We start from the raw sequence: 19,520 nt of genomic DNA, 5'->3' as shown, positions 1-19,520 counted from the left end.
AATCAGACGTCCAGTATGCAGGTACATATCCGAACGATGGGTATGAAGCCGCAATCCTTCTCGTTTAGATGCGCAGCGATCTGCCGTCGTATAGGAGTGGTGCTATTGCTTCTCACTGTCACAGCCTTATTGGTGTGCTGGCTCGCTGGTCATCAGAGCAGTTGGCCATTCCATTGGCACGATATTGGGACCGTCATTAGCACCGGAGGAAGCCCCAGATTGGGAGAGGTCGGTACGAGTTCTTGTACTAAAAATCGGGACTAAAGTATAGAAGGAAGCGGAGCTCAGCCGTGAAGTCTCTCGGCAATTCCATTTGCCGCCCCCAAGCTTTGATGCTGAACTCTGCCTTGGAGTGTTGAAGAATTGAAGGCCAACAACGGATTCCAAATCACTCTTGGCACTTGGTTGGAACTGCGTTTAAGCTTAAGTCTGCACATGTGGCCATCACCCGTGACCAGCATAGTTCAGTTTGAGTATGATCCTCTGCGCTGTGCAGATGCTTCCTCAGTCGAGCCAAGTGCAATTTTTCCTTCGCTTGAAGCTGCTGTTCACTTCACTCTTCGCCCACTGCGCTGTCTGGGACTTGTCAGGGTGCAATCTGAAGAAGCCCTGCAGGTCCTTCATGGCAGATCTTCCATCTCATCTGCCCAGGCAGCCTGGTGGTTGCTCGGCCGTACGTCGAGTGGTACGAAAAGCGCTTTCGACATCTCAGGCAAGCCTTGCGTTGGGGAGGCGAGTCCCGTTGATCTAGCGTGTGGAGTGTGCGGAGCGTTGACGCCATCTGCGCATATAGGCTCACGCCCCAGAGTTTGGACCAGATTTCCTTCTGGTGAGGTCAGACTTGCAAGCTGTGATCACGCCCATCGGAAGCTATTGATGATGAATGAGAACAGCACCCACAGATAGTCGTTATGGCTGCTCGTGAATGTCTGACGGTGTTATCTGGTCTTGCTGCGTCATCGCCGCTGGCCGAGAGGCCATGGCTCGGATGCATGACTTCCACGGAAGATGTGGTATGGTGCACTGCAACTGGTCCACACGCTTTCTGTCGTGGACGGCCCTGGCTCATGCTGGCCGTCGTCTGTCCGGACATAGGGCTTTTCGTAATACCCGCGTGGAGCTGATCGCCGCGTTGGGCTTCAAGGTAAGCTTTGTGCCGGGAAATCTTCCAAATAGTTGATCGGATAGGAGAGGCCGAACGTGCAGAATGGTCATTAGAGTGACTGACATGCGATTGTGGCAGTGTCTGTGAACAGAGTTCCATGTTGTGCAGAAGCACCTGTGATGATCGTTGGTGGGCCGACGATCAAGGAGGGCTCAAGGGCTGCTCGGCTATCTCACACGGGACCTGGGCATCAATGAAGACGGAATCGTCAGCTCGAAGCGATGGAGCATGTCGATCATGGTATCGTATGTATTTCCCGCATTCTTTGCTCTTGGAAGTAGGAGAAGAAGAGGAGTCAGAGCGACCGGGATTGTCGACCGGGCCCTCCGATGCCCCACAATCCTCTCTCATCAAGGAGGGAGAAGTTCTCCCCGTCCCGGGCGCTCGTCAGCCGCTTCCACTGGGCCAAACCTTCTGCCATGACTGAACTCTGTTTGACATCACCGCCGATTGACCATCATCATCCGACCCGAGCTGTGCAGGTGACGGCACCGAGTGTTGCAGCAACAATGGGCCGCCGGTCCCATTATCGTCGGTTTCGACGTGGCAAGCGAGCGCATCCCTGAGCGCGATCAAACAGCGCCCGATTCACCTCCAATTTCCGACCCACCACTCTCTTCGGAGAAATTGCAGGTCAAGAGCATCTGCATGCTGTAGGCGCCGCTGGACAGATGCGCCTCCAGCGTCCACCGTGTACTCCACCCCTCAGTCCTGCTCCCAGGGTGTGCGGGCAAGCGAGACCATGTCAAACGATAGAACGTTTGAAAGGTGGCACCAGATCATGGCTGGCGAGACGGTGTGCTGCACAACAATCATCAATAGCACGTGAAGTCCATGTACCGGCCTGTCAGCCGTGGGAGATGCGCATCCACGAAACCCTGCACGGACGTCCAGCGGGCAAGCTCGACGCTCGTCAACTTCCTTCCTTCAAGCCCCCGCTGCTGATCTCGCTCCATCCACTGGCGAGACCAACCACACATGCAGGGGTTCATTTCTCCTCGACGTGACCGACCGTGCAATGCTAACCCGGACGATCACCGCTGGACATTGAATCACAACTATCTTGCCCGATGCGGCAATCACATCTTCCGTTCTGGGGAGGTGGGAGCCATCGACCGCTACCAGCACTTCGGAACAAATACGCTTTACCTTAGCATACCAAACATTGCCTACGAGGCCACACCGAGAATTGCTTGGAAGATGAGCCGGTTCGGACCGTGCTATCGGGTTCCGATCTTGGAGGCTTGCGATCTAGAAATGAATCCTCCGAAGCAGACCCACTGGTTGGTGGATCGTAAGCGACTGGGCGAGTGCCGCGACAGGGGAGCATCGGCATGGTCCTTATCGATCATGGACGGCCCTAGTTTTCAACGAGCACATGTCCATCTTCACGGATCGACTAGGCCGTTTTGGTGGCGGCGTTGCGTCAGTCGTTCATGCAGGAGCGGCTGTTCAGAGCAGTGAAGCGAAGAATGTTCGCAAGCGACGGCAGGCGCTTTCAACAACGACCCACACGATTGAGTTGCCTAACTTGGTCAGTGTCTTCAGATGCCGCAGCTTGGGGCTGCAGGATCCTGCTGCCACAGGTACACAGGCGGTCCACGGGCGACTAGTCCCCGCAGAGGTCCACGCCTTGTTGACGAGCTCAATGATCCTTACTAGCACATGCGAGACTCGAACGGCTCTCTGGCAGCCAACCACACGTGGTGAGCGTGCATTTTGCCAGGATGCTCTCCCACCCTCACCCCTTCGTCCTCAAACTGCATCTAGTCTTGCGAGAGGGGCATGACCCGCTACTAGTGTCTACACTTCGAAGATCGTTCCAACATCCCTGGGATCTTCTCGGCACGCAGGCGGGCCTTTATACGTTTACGGCTGTTCAGGACCCTTTCGGTTCGTTACCCGTCCGCTCTACGAGTTTCGAGTCCAAACTACTCAAGCTTGCAGCATCATTCATCAACTGAGCGAGTGCGGTCTGGGAAACTATCGCGCTGCCGTGCACCGAGACACACCGTTGCTCGTAAGCATCTGATGCGGTTCGAGCTTAGAAATCTCCCCGACCCTCAGCCTCCCTTTGTCAAGGCCAGGGCTCCAGCGGATCAACTACTTCAACAGAGAATCCGACAGACGGGCACCACTGCATCAGATCATTCGCCTAATACCACATCGTATTCGTGCCCACTTTGAACGGGCTTGCTCAAGGCGCCGCCGCCTAGCCAACACACTCCTCTTAGCTCCGCCTTTTTCAGCACACCTGCTTCGATCACGAACCACACGATACCATCGTTGCCTCTATCCACCTGATCTCTCACGTTGAAATTGACCTCACGTTCGACTCTCGGAAGGACACACATTCGACATTCGGAAGGACACCGGTCTTCTACGATCATCGACTGCTCAGTCACTGCGATATCTGTCGCTTTCCACAGCTGTCGAAGTGCTCTCGCCCAGTCGCCAGGTTGCTCCTAGAAGGTTGACGTCCTTCCACTTGGTTGCACGATTGTGATCTTGTCCTTGCAATCGACAATTCGCAACAGAGGCGTCACGACGATCGTTTCGAACCATCGCCTAACATCTTCGCCTCTTTCGAAACGAGGTAACCAACGTTGGCCAAAGGAATTCCTCGATCAGACATTCGACCAACTTGTCTGGATACATCGGGAAGCAGCATCCACCAATCAGCAACATCAACTTCTTAACGCACGTCTTCCTTCAAACATCGCAAGTCGGACTCTGTGCTGTGCTCGTCCAGGTTTGTTGATCATGCGACGCTTGTACAGAACTACTCTAACTCTTTGATGTGTAGCGCAAGTCACCGTTGTATCAGCCACTTTCCAAATGGTGGGAGGAAGGTTCATGGTTCCACTTTCGCCGCCGACCTCACCACGTATGTTAGACATGTCACGGAGCGAAGCCGATGGGCAGAAGCGATTCTTACATGCGTCTTACGGTCTGCACGACACTTGCTATCGAGACGAATATCCGAGCCAACCGATGCATCACGAGAGTTCCGATGGCTTTGCCAATGAATCGCACCGACAGTCTCTGCGGCCTTACAGGCCATTCCCCCATTTCCAGGGCACTTCTGTTGGACCAAATCTGCAAACGCATGGGTTGAACATGACCCCAGAAAGCCATGTCAGCTCCCGCGACTATCCCTTCCCGCAGCTCATACAGCCTACTGTCACAGGTGTATCGATGTCTGCGAAGTCTGCAGATTCAGCACCGCCCAGTCCAGCTAATCGACTGACGCCTCGCTCAGCAGAGCAGAGCGTCAAAGCGGATGATGATGACGAAGAGATGGTAGATTCAGGAGGCGAGGACGAAGACGATGCGCTCGACAAAGTCAACATGACTCCTGCTGAGATACGTGCTCAGAAGCGGAAGATGAAGCGGCACAGGTTCGCAAGCACCATGCTCAAACATCATCAAGCAATAGTGCTGACTCTCCCGCAGACTTACACACACGCAGACTCGCTTCTTGGTGAGCGAATTTGCTCGTCAGGCTCACCCTGATGCAGCACATCGCGATCGATTAGCACGAGAGATTCCTGGCTTGAGCTCTAGACAAGTCCAGGTCTGGTTTCAGAATCGGTATGTTGAGTGAATGCTTGTGTAGTGCCTTCATGCAAGACTGACATCGTTATAGTAGGGCGAAACTGAAGCGCTGTTCTACTGCCGACCGCGACCGTATCATGAGGTCAAGAGCTTTGCCAGCTGATTTTGACAACACAAAAGCACTGCGTTCGCAGTATGGCGCATCGCCGTCCTCAATGAGTGCATCGACACCAGCCGCGAGCGGAGGTCCAACCTTTGCTGATCATACGAGCGCACGATCTCTGGCATTGGAAACGACGCAAAGAATGTCAGAGTACGACGGTCGTAAACATGCCTATGCGAGTCCTACCGGCGTCAGTCCGGCACTTGGATCTTTCGCATTCACTCCTCCAGCAGCGGGTAACATTTCACCGGATTCAGGAGAGGTTTTGTCGCCATACATTTTACAGCATCCCAACGTCCAGGACACTTCTAGAAGACACGGTATTGGTATGCCTCCTGCGAGCCATGGCTACCCTCATCAGAGCGCCTCGTACCAACTGCCGTATGAGGAGCGACTGGTGAGACATGCCGCCGATGTGACCAGCACACCTCTCCGATCGAGTGTCTCACATACGGGACTTCGTACCACATCTGGCAGCATACATACTCTGCCCGAACGCTCATCATCGTTTCCAGAGCATGATTCGCAGGAGAGAAGCGGTTTCTACGCTCACGGGAACCTTGTAACTCCCGCCGCGTCTGAGCAGGAGCCATTCGGCCTTGGATTCTCCTGTACGTATCGACACTTGTTTGAGACAATCTTCCACTGATCCGTCGATAGACTACCAACAGAGCGAACGATTGCAGCAGCAACCAACGGTGGACTTTGACGTCTTACGCCGCACTTCGAGCCTTGGTTCCATGTACCAGCCCTTTGCGACCGCTGCGTACACACCCTCGCCGTACGGCCAACACGCGCCTCACCAGCTGTCCTCCACACTACCTTCAGAGTACCGCTCGCACTTGACGAACGCTGGCCCGATTGAGCACGCAATTGCCTCTCACACTTCCCGCGAATACCAGCCTTCATCGGCATCACGACCACCGCACTTTGCAACCGGCGACGATTTCAACTCGAGCTTCCAGTTGAGAACAGACATGAACGATACGATCCTTCCACCGACGTACTAAGCGGCTTGCGATCATGAACGATGAACGGAAATGCGACGTTCCAGCAGATCATGACATTCGTGGCACCAGAAGATTCCTTCTGAGAATTGCGACAGATCAAACAGAAAGAGCTGCGCTACATATATCACCACGCCCACATATCACGTCGCCGAACAGCGTTGGAGCGGCGATGCGAGCGGTGGACACATTTTCTTCTTTGGCTAACAGGCCTCACTTCTTCCTCACGTTGAGGACCAGCGCAGGATGCTGATCATGCAAAGCGTGTGGGACAAAAAGCTTCACTTCAGCATTTGCACCTGGATACCCCCTTCGGCCGAATCTTTGCATTCGTGTCTTGTTCTTCTTTTCATAGAGGCAGCCTTGGAATTCGGATGGGATATGCCTGGTGCTAGGAGTCTATATATCCTTAGGATACAGTTTGGGAACTTCCGACGGAGAACTTGACACTTCTTTTCCCTTTCTTTCTTCCTCCCAACTCAAAGCCCATCGAATCAGTCACATGTCTGCCCATCGCCAAGCTCGTCTGAAGACGATACCCAAGAGTCTCGATTCGCGAGGCACACGAGCAATATACATTCGCGGCATCTTGCTCCGAAGCCCTAAAGAAGCTGTGCGACGTCCCAAGTCGCGCCATCAACCAGACAAACATTCATGGACTCACGAACCAGTTCATACATTATACTCCTCAATCTCACCGCATCGAGTGTCTGCCGACATCATCGCATCAAGACACACCTCCGCTCCACACACTGCTCATCGATATCGTGGCAAGCTGCCCTACTCTACCACGCTGATCCATGCGACCTGAACCTCCACACACCGGTCTTCCAACCGACGTGCCTCACTTCAAGCCAAAGCCGCCGCAAGTCCTTTCCGCATCTCTAAATTACCCATTCGCCTTCCGGATGTGGGTGCTGCTGTAATTTTGCTAAGCGAAGCAAGCATTCGTCTCAGATTTCCTCCGACAGGTCAGACGTTCTAGAGTCTAGAAGCTCTTTCCTGGCGGTGCGTGGGTTTCTTTTCGGTCGTACGACGTGGAGCTGGCTGGTGAAGTTTCGAGACCTGGAAGATTTGCAGTCCCCTGCTCTGCTTATTTCGTTGTTTGTTGAGGATGAGAAGGAGGGGAGGTGGATCGACGTCAGTTTTCCGGTTTGTGCGACTCGAAGTCGGAGTAGACGGCACGCGGGAGTATGCCGGTGGATCGATGGCTGGGAGCATATATGGTTCTTCTGACAAACGCTGGATTGCTGCTCGCGACGAGTCTCGTCAAGTGCTCGTCGTTTTACTGAAAGGTATGGAAGAGTGTCGAAGTCATTGCAGTCGTGCCATTGCAAAATGATATGTCAATACCGCGGTGACGTACGGCGCTAGCTCAGAAAATAACCACACCTTTCTTGTGATGAGGGTTCCAGCGATCGTCACTCATTACCCACTTCTTCACGTTCGCCCCAAAGCGGTAGGCGTTTCTCTCCCTAATAAACTCGATCTCATCTGATACACGCAAAGAAGTCGATGAGCACGACGAAGACGAAGTAATAACGGCCGACAAGGGATGCGAGGACGGATCGGAGCTGCCGTCTAGTGCCGCCCCGAGCGGACCGCCACTGCGCGGCCGCCTCCATCGCAGCAGCCGGTTTCAGCTTCGACTCTTTTATCCGGTTGGCCCGTCGAAAAAGTCTTTGACTTTACCTTATACGTCGAACTCGAGCAGTCAAGGACTTCTGGACTTCTCCTGAGATGTCGGATTAATTTTGCGTCACGCTTCTCCATCTCTCGAGCGAATCACTGAACAAACGGCTTGCCACGAGGAACTGAGTCTCCATGATTTCATTTGCAGACCGTTGTATGTGCCGAGTCTTTGCCACGGATCCCGCGCAACAAAGGACGGGGCTGCGTGGGAATCAGACAGTGGGATGAGGGTTTTGCGAATGTGGCTCGTGGCCATCCACCAACTCACCGGATGCTCCGGATGCTGAAATGGCGAAGGCCAGTCTCCGAGGCATCCATGCCATCTGTTGTCACTCGAGGCGTTTGTTCACCGTGGCAATGATGCCACGGATGTCGACCTGTGGAGTGGCGCATGTGCTGCGAGATGCGGTTGGCGAGCCAATTGGGCACCGGTCAAGACTTCCTTCGCTATGCGTGTCACTGCAGCTCGCCGCTCGCTAGATCGTGTCAGAACTTTGACCGAGTCATTGTTGTGCAGCGAACTACTATTTCGAGGATTTCACCCTGACATTGGGGCTGCAAATGTCGTTTTGAACATGAATTGTGTATTCGCAGTATACATTTGACTTATATGGACCATAGGTCCTTCCCACGCGGAGAACAGCAACGAGGGACTGAGACATGCCCCAGGTGAGACAGCTTGCAAGTACCCGATAGATAACGTCACGTTCTGCTGCCCGCCATAGGATCAACCGTTTGGAGCGAAAGATGACAGGTGCTCGGCATATCTGAGGAGGAGGCATCCAGTATTTGCTTTGTTGTAAGAGAACAATCACAACACAAGGCATCGCTTCTCGAGATACTCGCGTGCGTGACAACGGGCAAGCAAGGCGCAGCGCATGTGTTCACCAGTGTTTGTCTCGACCGAGTTGTGTTCATGTAAGGTGGCATACATGGATCTTGGCTCTTGTGTAATGATGCGGATACTGCAAACGACTCACGGACAGCGAGGCATAGGTACCAACAAGGGATCCTTTGGTGAGGGAAGTTGGAAATATGAGCCATGGCCGAATGTGCTATTCGAGTCTCGCTACTGCGCATTGCCGTGTGTGTGTGTGTATATATCGACACCTGGTTGAATACAGTACCTTATGTCTATATTCGTATCATTATGTCCCGTGAAATGTGCTCGGTAGTTGGGAAGGGGGCAGACGGGAGAATTGGGCGTCATGAGTACATGGCAGGGCAGCCAAGACAAACCCTAGCGCTAGCCGGACTACCTGGAGAGATTTTTGTCCAGCAACTCGCCATTCTCCCACTTCTTCCTCACCATCGAGGACCGACGTTGTATCACACTTCGTCTACGCCCGCCCGTATCTGTTCTTCCATAGACGGATACCCTCTTCTTCCAGCAGAAGAGCTTCTCGCATCTTTGCGCAGAACCTGCCGGGACCTTCCTAGCCGACGCCGTCGCCGCGCTCCCTTTTCCTGAGCACCTCCAGCCGGCCTCGAACGATCACCCATCACCTCCGCTCCACCTCGAGCAGTAATACCTCCGCGCGACACCACGACCTCGAACCGGTCACGCGATCACGAACTCGTCCGCACGAACAAAACCAAACCCGATCCGCTCATGACAAGCGCGCTCCCAGCAAGCTCGCAAAACTCCGCCAGCGCCGCCTCACACGCCCGCAACTCATCGAACAACTCCGGTACGACCACGCCATCATCAGGAGCTGTGCCGGCACAGTTGCCTGTCAGGTCGTACGCCTCAGCCACCAAGACGGCTACTCCACCCACTTCGGTTGGAGCCTCCGCGCCCCCACAACATGCAAAGTCAGCTGCAGACTCGCAGATGAACGGTAACATGGCGCAAGGAGGCTCGCAGCCCACACACAATGGCATTGCCAACGGCTCAAGCGATCATTCGCGCAAGCCTTCGGTCGTCATCAACGCTTCAGGCGCATCGGGAAGCTATCCCAACGGAGGTCCAGTCGGCCAGAACGGCAGACCGGCCATCAGCTTCGGCTCCATGAATGCGCCTAGCGCAGAGTCACCCGCCAATGTGTCCTCGCAGCCTCAGAACACTTCACTGCCGACTCCGTCCAGAGATCCTCGCGTCACGTCACCAGCGCATTCTCCATCGCCAATTCCGCAGCCAGCTGCCAGCGGCGGCCGGCCACCCGCCAACCTGCCCGGTCAGAACAACGCTGTACTGAACTTTGGCGCCATGCCAGCTGATACCGAGATGGTAAGTCATTTCTCGAGTCACTCGACGACATACCTGCTGACTTCATCTCAGATGCGCGGCCAGCACCCGTCAGGCGCCATGGGAAACCTGCCCATGCACGAGCGCCGAGCTTCTTCGCAGTCCATGCAGAGCGAGGTCAGCAACCAAGGCATGAACCCAAATATGAACCGGCAAAACTTCCAGCCGCAAGGACGCGGCAGCGGACGAGGATATCAGCAAGGCCAGCAATTCATGAGCTCGCCGGGTCCTAGCTTCCGCAACATGAACAACCAGCCTGGTCGGCCCAACATGCCTCCAGCTTTTCAGCAAGGCCAAGCTCCCGGTTCGCCATTCAACCGTCCCGCTGCGCGAGGCAGCCCTTCTCCGATGCCTGCGCAACCCAACATGCAGCAAGGCCACATGGGCCCGAATCATCAGATGCAGTACCCAGGATACCCGCACCACCTCAATCCTCAGCAACAACATGTAAATATCGCCCCTCCCTCGAATTCTCTTCTCTCGGCCTCGCGTTCTGCGTCAGCGAGCTCAAACCGCAAAGTCAGCTCCTCGAGCGACATGGTGGACAGCCCAATGGAGCAGGACTCGGCGGTCTTGGAGAAGAGGATCGTTCCTACAAATGACGTATCGAATCACAATCTGACGAAGACTCAACCACAGCAACAGATGTACGGCATGCCGTCCTACGACCCGAATCAGGGCTACTACCAGCCATACTACTACCCAGGTTATGGCCAGCAGCAGGCACCTCAGAGCCCACGTCCGCAATACCCGAGCCCATTTCCAGGTGCTCCCGGCGCTGGCATGCAAGCTCCCTTTCACCCATCGAACGCACCTGGCATGGCGCGCACTCCATCCCAAGCCTCCGAGCGACCAACATCCAGCCTCGGACAACCTGGAACTCCCGCACAGAATGCGCCTGCGCCTTCACACACGCCGATCAGCCACGGGCAGCCTGGTCAAGCATCAGCAGCATCGAGCTTCGTCCGGCCAGTCAAGAAGAGCAATGCTATTAAGATTACTGACGCACAGGGCAACGCCGTCAACTTCACCAAGCCATCTCCTTCTCCCAGCACGGCGCAACCTCAAGGACCTGTCATCGTCTCCACACCCAACGCACCCACACCTCCACCTCGCACTCCGAGCACGCAGCACAACCGCGTCGAGAGCAAGAGCACCAAGTCTTCGGAAGAGACAAAGAATGCTTTTGCCGAGCAAGTCAAGCGCCAGATGGCAGAGACGAAGCGTCTGGAGGACGAGGCCGCGGCCAAGTCCAAGCAGATCGCCGGTGACCAGGCTGCTGCTGAGACGAAGCAGAAGGAGGACACGGCCAACGCTGAGAAGGCTGTCGCCAAGGCAGCTGATGAGAAGAAGTCTGCGGAGGATGCCGAGGCTGTGAAGAGGAATGCAGAGACGGCGAAGAAGGCTTCCGAGGATAACGAGGCAGAAAAAAAGCGCAAGGAGAAAGAAGAGGAGGACGAGCGCCTCGAGCGCGAGATCGCCGAGATGGAGGCTCGTGAGAAGGAGGAAGAGGAACGGGAGAAGGCTTTCCAGGAGAAGCGGGCCAAGGAGAAGGCTGCTGCTGCTGAAAGGGAGAAGGAGAAGGCCGCCAATGAGGACGCGGAGCTCAAGCGGCAGGAACGTGAAGCTGAGGCTCGCGAGGAGGCTCGCGAGAAGGAGCGCAACGGCGAGAAGCCAGAAGCTGCGGAACCTGATGAGGAGTCCAAAGCTCTCTTCAGCTCCCTCAAGAAGCCGACACTTGGACCTGGTGCTACCGAGGATGGCGGGGATACTCGGGATGCCAGTCCGGAGGCAGACTCCACACCTGCACCTGCCATGCCTGCACGCGGCGCAGGCGCACAGAAATCTAAGCCTGCCGCACTCAAGCTCGAGACAAACAAGCCTGTCGAGCGCGCCGAGCCTACACCCGGAATGCAGGCTCTGAAGTCTGCTCGCTTCCTCGAGCTCAAAGAGGACGCCAAGTATCCCGATGGCTTCAAGTCGCCAAACCCGGCTCTCAACCAAGGTTCTCAGCGCGTGAAGGGTCGCGCCTACGACAAGGATTTCTTGTTGCAATTCCAAAACGTCTTCAAGGAGAAGCCATCCGTCGACTGGGATCAGAAGGTGAAGGACACTCTCGGACCAGGCGACGAGCCAGGCTCTGCGCGGGCCTCATCTGCTCGCACTCCATCCGGCATGACCTCCAGATCGGGCTCAGGACGCCCTGCACAGCCAGCTGCCAATTTTGGTGGCGCGATGGGAAGCTTTGCTGGACCAATGGGCGCTCGCGGCACCACGTCCGAGCAGAGATTCATGGCATCACAAGGGATCGGCGGCGCCATGCCCGGTCGCGCTCCCTCAAGTGGCATGGGCGGACGCACTCCAAGCAGTCTCGGCATGGCCGGTGCTACAGGCATGAGCAGGACCAACAGCTTGCAGATGATGAGCAACATGGGCGGCCAAGGCTCTCCACGCCAGCCAAGCTCACGCGGCGGTCGTGGTGGCAGCAAAGGCGGCGACCGACAACACAGCAAGCGTCAAGACCATGATCAGGCCGCCAAGATGCCGCTCACCGCGCACATGGAGATCGCGCCGTTGGAGAAGTCGACGACTGGATGGAAGCCACCCAGTGTCTCTCAACCTGCAGCTCACAGCTCTGGCCCAGATCCATCTGGCAACATGGCTCCCGACATGGTGCAGCGCAAGGTCAAGGCTGCGCTCAACAAGATGACGCCTGAAAAGTTTGACAAGATTGCCGATCAAATTCTCGACATCGCCGCACAATCGAAGAATGAGACTGATGGCCGCACTCTGCGCCAAGTCATTCAGCTCACATTCGAGAAGGCTTGTGACGAGGCTCACTGGGCTGGCATGTACGCCAAGTTCTGCTCAAAGATGCTGACTGCCATGAGCTCAGACATTCGCGACGAGACCATCAAGGACAAGAACGGCAATGCGGTCGTCGGTGGTGCGCTCTTCCGCAAGTACCTGCTCAATCGCTGTCAAGAGGAGTTCGAGCGTGGTTGGGAGGCCAATTTGCCAGACAAGCCGGAGGGCGAGACCCAGGAGGCTGCTCTTCTTTCCGACGAATACTACATCGCCGCTGCTGCCAAACGTCGTGGTCTTGGTCTGATTCAATTCATCGGCCAGCTCTACAAGCTTAGAATGCTGACGCTTCGCATCATGCACGAATGTGTTATGCGTCTTCTCAACTTCGAGGGCGAGCCGGATGAGTCTGCCATCGAGAACTTGGTCACCCTGCTCAAGGCGGTCGGTGGATCCATGGAGGAAGAAGAGAAGGGTGAAGGTCTGCTCAACACATACTTCGAGCGCATCGACACCGTCATCCTCAAGAATGCGAACCTGCCCAGCAGACCGCGATTCATGGTCATGGATCTTCTCGACCTGCGCAAAGCTGGCTGGAAGGGCAAGGACGATGCCAAGGGCCCCAAGACCATCACGCAGATCCACGAGGAAGCTGAGGCAGCCCAGGCGAAGGCTGAGGCCGAGCGCCAGAGGACCAGCAACCGTGGTGGCGGACGCATGGGACAGGGACGTGGCGACGCCCGTAACTTCTCCGGCGGCATGCCACCACCAGTGGATTACTCACGTACCACAGTCGGCATGGATGATCTGCGGAGACTCCAGGCTCGTGGCACTCAGCGTGCTACTGGAGGCGGTCTCGGACCAGGTGGCGGACTTGGACCGTCCAGCCTTGGACCTCGTACCGGCAGCAGCAGACGTGGTGCCGCTGGCATCGGACCAGGCTCTGGCAACACTACGCGTACCAACACGCCGCCCGTCGACGGCAAAAAAGACGAACCAAGCACGCAGCAGAATGCTTTCAGGTGAGCAAAGCCTCTCGGCCCCTGTTCCAATCATGACATACTGACTTTCTTCCCAGCGCACTTGCCGCCCTCGACCCATCTGGCGAAGTCACCAACAACGACGAGTCCGAGAAGCCCGAGACTGAAGCCGAAGCTCCCGCCGCTGCTGAGAAAGAAGAGACAACCGCATGAGATACCCCATTACGCTTCGTCGGCTGTATTGTATAACTTGGAACTTCAGTAATCTTTCAACGCATTGTCTTAGCAGCACCGGGCTCGCGAACGGGTCTTCACAATTAGAGCTTCCCCGAAACCGACTTCTTCTGGAGATGCCGAAGGCCTTTCTTCTTCGGCGAGTGTGTTACAACATGTCTGCACGACGCAAGAAATGTGGGCTACCATTTGGGAGAGAATAACAAAATGGGCAAACGGCGTTTTCTAAAAGGACCGGGATTTGCTTGCTTTTAGAGCTCTTTCTTCTTCTGCACGTTTTCGACAGCGCTGCGACACGGTTCCCGCGATGGTTCGACTTTGCGTTCTATTTGCGCCTCTTTCACGCTTTCTTGGAGATCTGGATCCGCATGGTACTGCAACCTCGAGGACAAAGGCTTCTTGCCAAGTTATACGACACGTACTACCGGATCGGACGGGCTTCACTGGCCACTTTAATAGGTTCAAAGTATGGGGTCTTCCTCTCGGAGGATTTCACGCATCGGACTGGAAGTCTTTCGAAGATTGAGGAGAGTGGGAAGGAGCGAGTCGCTTCTGGGGCGGGCGATGTGGAGAAGATGAGAGGACAGTCCTCAAAGCTGAGGAGACTGCCAAGTGTGCGATAGATGAGACTGAGAGTGTGGCTCTTTTGGTTCGGTGCTTCTTACAGTGTGCGGATCGGACGGTTATGGGCTGTACATACTTTGCTTGTAATCTGAACTGAAACTTTCCAATGTCTTCTTCTCCTTCCATGTCTTGTCCTGAATGATGGTTGTAGTCTGTGAATCACGTGATGCCATCTTGCCATGCTCGCCTGCTGCTTGACTTCACTTCGAGCTTTTCCCGTGAGACCTTCTTTACTCTATTTATTCGCCAACATGAGTTCACGTTGCCTACCGTTTGTGAAGTCGGTCTGGGAGTCTTTTCGGGCCCATTCTGGACTGGAGCCGAGGTATCGCTTTTTGCCCAATGTTGTCCGTCGTTGGAATCAACACGCTGACTTGTGTGTTTGTGTAGGCTCCTCGATGGTGTACGTTGCAGATCTCCGAAGCAGCGGGTCATACATGCACTCCGGAAGATATCCTGAATTCGCATTGACACGCGCTGATGCCGAAGCCTTTGACTGACGTGGGAGCTCCAATGTAGCTCCGTGTTACAGCAGCTCGTCCAGGTACTGTCAATTTCGAGTTGGACATTGAGAAAGAACACACCGTACGTCTCTCCGCCGAAGGCTTCTTCGAAGACAGCAGAGAAATTCGGATTGGTAGTATGCACCTTTGCTTATGTCAAATGTCAGAATCGCCTGCAAATCCTCCATGGCGGAACAATTGCGAGCATGGTCGATTTGGGAGGCAGTCTGGCAGTGGCTTCGAGAGGACTGTTTGCTACGGGTGTCAGCACGGACTTGAATGGTATGTCGATCTGTATCCTGCAAGGTAGAGCTTGGCTGACATGTCTGATGCTGCAGTAACGTACCTCTCCTCCGGCGGCAAAGTTGGCGATACCATTCGGGCGGAGGCGACGTGTGACAAGTGTAATATCCCCACGTTTCCGCGTTGCTGGAGAATATGCTGACGATTTCCACATGTGCAGTCGGCAAGACTCTGGTCTACACTTCAATCAAGTTCATGAACTCGAAGGATGAAACGTTTGCGAGAGGAAGTCATACGAAATATGTGTCGATGGCGTGGAAGGATCCGCAGAACATTACAGATGAGCTCTCGCCGAGACCGTGAGGAGATTCGCATTCGGTCTCAAGGCGAGCATGTACCATTTGCACATCAGGATTCATTCTGTTACTTCATCTCCGCGCTACTCAGCGTCATGAATACAGTTTTCCAGAAGGGCTCCTGACGGACCAGCCAAAGTGCACTACTGGAAACGAACCGCCTGGTGGCATACGTCTTTCTGGTTTCACGTCTCAGAACTCATCTCCCAGCCGTGAAGGACAAGCAGTCAGATCGAATCGCGGAGCACGACCATAGTGAGTCTGCTGAAAGAAGCAAGCCGTGCATACCTGTAGCAATTGGTGTCCTCCTCACAGGAAACGGTGCTACGAAGACGTGAATCGCGTACGGGATTGCTATGCGTGTCTGCCGAGCGGATGTAAGCGCTTCGAGTACGATCTCGAAGACACAAGGCAGATTGCTGACGACAGTCTTCTAGTCGATTGCAACGTCGCTAAAGAATGCTGCTTAAAGACGTGTAGCGATAGTGGTAGAGGCAAGGTATGCTGAGCCATATATGCTGCCATTGTCTACAGCAACGCCAAGCATCCGCAGACTCGATGGCCAACGCCCAGCCTTCGGGTCAAGGCACGATGACCAACGTACCGGGTGGAGAGAGAGACAGTTCAGATGGCGAAGCTGCCGTGTACGATCTGTACAGCGGACGATTGCTGCAATGCCTGTTTCGTCTCCATCTCATGGCAGACTGCAAGGTGCACAGAGGCTAGTTCGAAGGCCACTTCTGGCTCCCTAGTTCGCTTCTCTCTAACCTTGAATGAACCACTCCTCGCGCGTATCGTAAAGCCTCAAAGCAATCCGCGGGCGTTTGTCCATCAATGCGATCGCAATATCGAACAAGAACTCCGGGCAATGGAGTGTCGCATCCTTTCCAAACCAATCCGAATGTCCAGTCTCAACGTGGATGTGGACCATGAGCTTACGTGCTGGCGATCCAGCAACCGTACCACTGTAGATCACCCGGACAGCTTCTCTGATAGGGCTGTAGGTAGAAGTGATTGTTCCCGCGCCATCGCGTGCCATGAGGATGGCCGACAAGACTGCGTTTCTGAAGGCAACGCTCTGTACTTTCTCGCCGAACACGTACAGGTGAGCAAGCCGGATGTACTGCTTGTCGCTGTCTTCGTTCTGCAGGAGGTGGGTAGATGTGACAGCAATTTTCTCTGTGTACAGCCACTCGATAAAAGAGCCGATCACTTCAGGCTGGTCGTCAGGCAGCTCGATCTCGTGTCGCTGGCCTTCTTTCCATCTCTTGTCCATGGCAGCGTGAAAGAAGTCGTGTCCATCTCTGATGAGGTTTTCGTGCACCGTAAAGGTTGCGATTGCGTCCGACTGCGCGCCTACTTTGAAGGTGACAAGGGGGCCAGAGAACCTAAGCGTTGTGAGTCATAGTCCACACGCTCGCATGGGGCAGTGCTGCGCTGCTCGGAACATGTTGGTGCTCACCTCGAACCCGTCACAGTTGGAGCTTCGACCGCCATGCTTGCTGGTAGATGCGCTTGACGACGTGGTTTGCGGTGGTGGATGTCGGAGGTGTGTTGAAGCAGCGAACAGCGTTTGTGATGAGACTAAGAATTGTCGACGCTAAACGCACGTGGAAAAGGTCGAAGGAAAGCAAACGCAGCATGCAGGGTCCCGGTGGAAATGAGACAAAAGAAACGGAAATGATCTTACCAAGTGGATTGATAGCATCTTCTCGTACGCTCACGCTCTGCATTACCGAACTCACAAGAACAGCACGTACTCACCGAGGGGACGCCATTCCATGCCATCGTTGCTGACTCACGCTATGCACGTGGATATGCTACACTTCACTCTCGCTCTTCTCATCGGTTTTATTCGCGCGCTCTCCTCCTCTACTTCCACAACTTACTCAAACTCATCTCCTTGTCGTCGTGCCTGTTGAGCACCTTCGCCGTAGCCAGATCGAAATCCTCCTGCGTCACGTGCACTCTCCGCTCCCTCAACGCAAACATACCAGCTTCTGTGCACACGCCCTTCAGCTCAGCCCCGGAACACCCGTTCATCTTCTCCGCGATCTTCGTCAGGTTAATACCGCGGGTCAAGTTCATGCTGCGGGAGTGAATGCGGAGAATGTCGGCACGAGCTTCGGTTGTTGGCGGTGGAAATTCAATCTTGCGGTCGATACGTCCGGGTCGGAGGAGGGCGGGGTCGAGGATGTCAAGACGGTTGGTGGCCATGATGACCTTGATGTTCTTGGTTGGCTCGAAGCCGTCGAGCTGGTTGAGGAGTTCCAACATAGTTCGCTGGACTTCGGAGTCACCGCCAGAGGATCCTTCGACACGTGAGGAACCGATGGAATCGATCTCGTCCATGAAGATGATTGATGGTGCGTGCTCACGTGCCATGACGAACAGCTCTCGAACCATGCGCGATCCCTCTCCGATGTACTTCTGCACCAACTCAGACCCAGACACTCGAATGAACTTGCAGTCGGTATGATGTGCCACAGCTCTTGCCAACAGCGTCTTGCCCGTTCCCGGAGGACCGTAAAGTAGGACACCCTTCGGTTGCGCAATTCCAAGTGATTCGAACAATTCCGGGTGCTTCAGACCAAGCTCGATGACTTCCTTGATCTGCTTGATCTGCTCGTCCAATCCACCAATCATGTCGTATGTGCTGTCTGGAACCTTCTCCACCATCATGAGAGATACGAGAGGGTCGACCGATGATGGGAGGAGTGATGAGAGCTTGTAGGAGTCGGAGAGGAGGGTGACGCGCTTGCCGGCGGTGAGTTTGGATATGTCGATGCTGTCCGCCACATCGACGACTGCAACCTTGTCAGCTGGATGAAGATAACAGAACTTCTGTCGATGCTTCGCCTACCATATTTGCCCTCTGGGTGTACCTTGACCAGCACTTTCTTCGTTCCCATGACTTTGACCACCTCACCAACATAGCTCCCTGGCTGTTGTAGCAGACCCAGCTCTTCCCGTAGTAGCCGCACTCGGCTGTTGTATTCGTTTCGCTGTGCTTCCAGACGTCGCAGTACTGCCTGGCCCTGGATGATCTCGAGCTTCATGCTCTCGATCTTGTTGTTGAAGAAGGTGTCCAACGCCATCGTGGCGGTTGATCAAGTTGAGCGCGGGGCGATTTGACGGTGTAGTCCGCGTTGTATGAGAGATCGCTGGATGTCGGAGATGGAATTGAGGCGAGGCACGTTGGTCAGGTCGGGTGAAAGTGCATGTGAAGGCGATGTTTGATGGACAAGCAGATGGCGTTGCAAGCGCGAGAGAGGCGGAAGCAGGTCCGCCGAAGCTTGAATGCGGTCCTTGCCGAAGCGTCGAAATTGATGGGACAGCCGTCAATAATTGAACCACTCAAAGACAATCCGGCGAGCCAAATCCATGGGTCTCGACAGATGACGCTTGGACGCCTCCGAAGAGCTTTGGAAGTACCAGACACAAGGGTAGCAGATGACATGCTGCAAGTGTTAGGTTATCTGCAAAATCTGGAAAGGTCCGCCTGGTCTCGTCCTCGAGTTCTACTACATAGACTTATTCTTCAAGAAAGAGAGTATACCTTACCTCATTTCCTGCCGACGGTACTGTCATCTGATCCCATCTCCCGAGTGCGCGTGTCGTGTCTGCTATCGTTTCACTCTTACGCCTCACAACAACATCCGATTGCGAGTCTTCCTCTGCGCGTGAGAAGAGGCGACAATATCAGATCATGCTTACGCAGTATTGGTAACCAACAGTCGATCCGCTCTTCGCCAGTCGTCGCCGAACGTGGCCGCATAGGAAAGCGCTCCGCAAGCCGATCACCTCCACTCGCCGGGGAACTTCCGCGCGGCGCCTCGAAAGTATAGCATGGCCGACAACAACATCCCAGGTGCTTCGCACGACTGGGCAGACATCTCCTCCACGGCACCGGGCACCCGCCGGACGTCGACGTCCTCGATG

At 55.0% G+C, this 19,520-nt stretch overlaps 6 protein-coding genes across 6 annotated transcripts; 4 read left to right on the top strand and 2 right to left on the bottom strand.

The window, feature by feature from the left end:
- Nucleotides 1–2,143: 2,143 nt before the first annotated feature.
- On the top strand, nucleotides 2,144–6,225 carry MYCGRDRAFT_108699 (uncharacterized protein; the record flags this gene model as incomplete). The annotated part of the gene is made up of 10 exons (XM_003854300.1): nucleotides 2,144–2,459; nucleotides 2,569–2,699; nucleotides 2,828–2,871; nucleotides 3,113–3,185; nucleotides 3,834–3,917; nucleotides 3,972–4,052; nucleotides 4,334–4,566; nucleotides 4,622–4,759; nucleotides 4,815–5,497; nucleotides 5,547–6,225. The coding sequence occupies 10 exons, from the start codon at nucleotides 2,144–2,146 to the stop codon at nucleotides 5,894–5,896; spliced, it is 2,133 nt and encodes a 710-aa protein (XP_003854348.1).
- A 3,922-nt stretch (nucleotides 6,226–10,147) lies between these two features.
- Nucleotides 10,148–10,898, top strand: MYCGRDRAFT_80040 (uncharacterized protein; the record flags this gene model as incomplete). Its single annotated transcript, XM_003854301.1, has 2 exons — nucleotides 10,148–10,278; nucleotides 10,471–10,898. Coding segments are annotated over 2 exons (437 nt in total), but the record flags the coding sequence as incomplete, so codon positions are not given.
- A 798-nt stretch (nucleotides 10,899–11,696) lies between these two features.
- Nucleotides 11,697–14,583, top strand: MYCGRDRAFT_70061 (uncharacterized protein; the record flags this gene model as incomplete). Its single annotated transcript, XM_003854302.1, has 2 exons — nucleotides 11,697–13,660; nucleotides 13,717–14,583. The coding sequence occupies 2 exons, from the start codon at nucleotides 11,745–11,747 to the stop codon at nucleotides 13,829–13,831; spliced, it is 2,031 nt and encodes a 676-aa protein (XP_003854350.1).
- Nucleotides 14,584–14,727: 144 nt separating this feature from the next.
- Nucleotides 14,728–15,585, top strand: MYCGRDRAFT_39137 (uncharacterized protein; the record flags this gene model as incomplete). Its single annotated transcript, XM_003854303.1, has 5 exons — nucleotides 14,728–14,856; nucleotides 14,996–15,061; nucleotides 15,147–15,261; nucleotides 15,318–15,383; nucleotides 15,443–15,585. 5 exons carry the CDS (start codon nucleotides 14,728–14,730, stop codon nucleotides 15,583–15,585), a joined length of 519 nt encoding a protein of 172 aa, XP_003854351.1.
- Nucleotides 15,586–16,416: 831 nt separating this feature from the next.
- Nucleotides 16,417–16,911, bottom strand: MYCGRDRAFT_27686 (uncharacterized protein; the record flags this gene model as incomplete). The annotated part of the gene is made up of 1 exon (XM_003853873.1): nucleotides 16,417–16,911. A coding segment is annotated over one exon (495 nt), but the record flags the coding sequence as incomplete, so codon positions are not given.
- Nucleotides 16,912–17,414: 503 nt separating this feature from the next.
- Nucleotides 17,415–18,776, bottom strand: PATPB2401 (proteasome regulatory particle subunit RPT6; the record flags this gene model as incomplete). Its single annotated transcript, XM_003853872.1, has 2 exons — nucleotides 17,415–18,385; nucleotides 18,442–18,776. 2 exons carry the CDS (start codon nucleotides 18,674–18,676, stop codon nucleotides 17,451–17,453), a joined length of 1,170 nt encoding a protein of 389 aa, XP_003853920.1.
- Nucleotides 18,777–19,520: the final 744 nt, after the last annotated feature.

This window comes from Zymoseptoria tritici, chromosome 3, assembly GCF_000219625.1.
Source record: "Zymoseptoria tritici IPO323 chromosome 3, whole genome shotgun sequence".
Classification (NCBI taxonomy): Eukaryota; Fungi; Ascomycota; class Dothideomycetes; order Mycosphaerellales; family Mycosphaerellaceae; genus Zymoseptoria; species Zymoseptoria tritici.
This window is presented reverse-complemented; position numbering and strand designations above follow the sequence as displayed.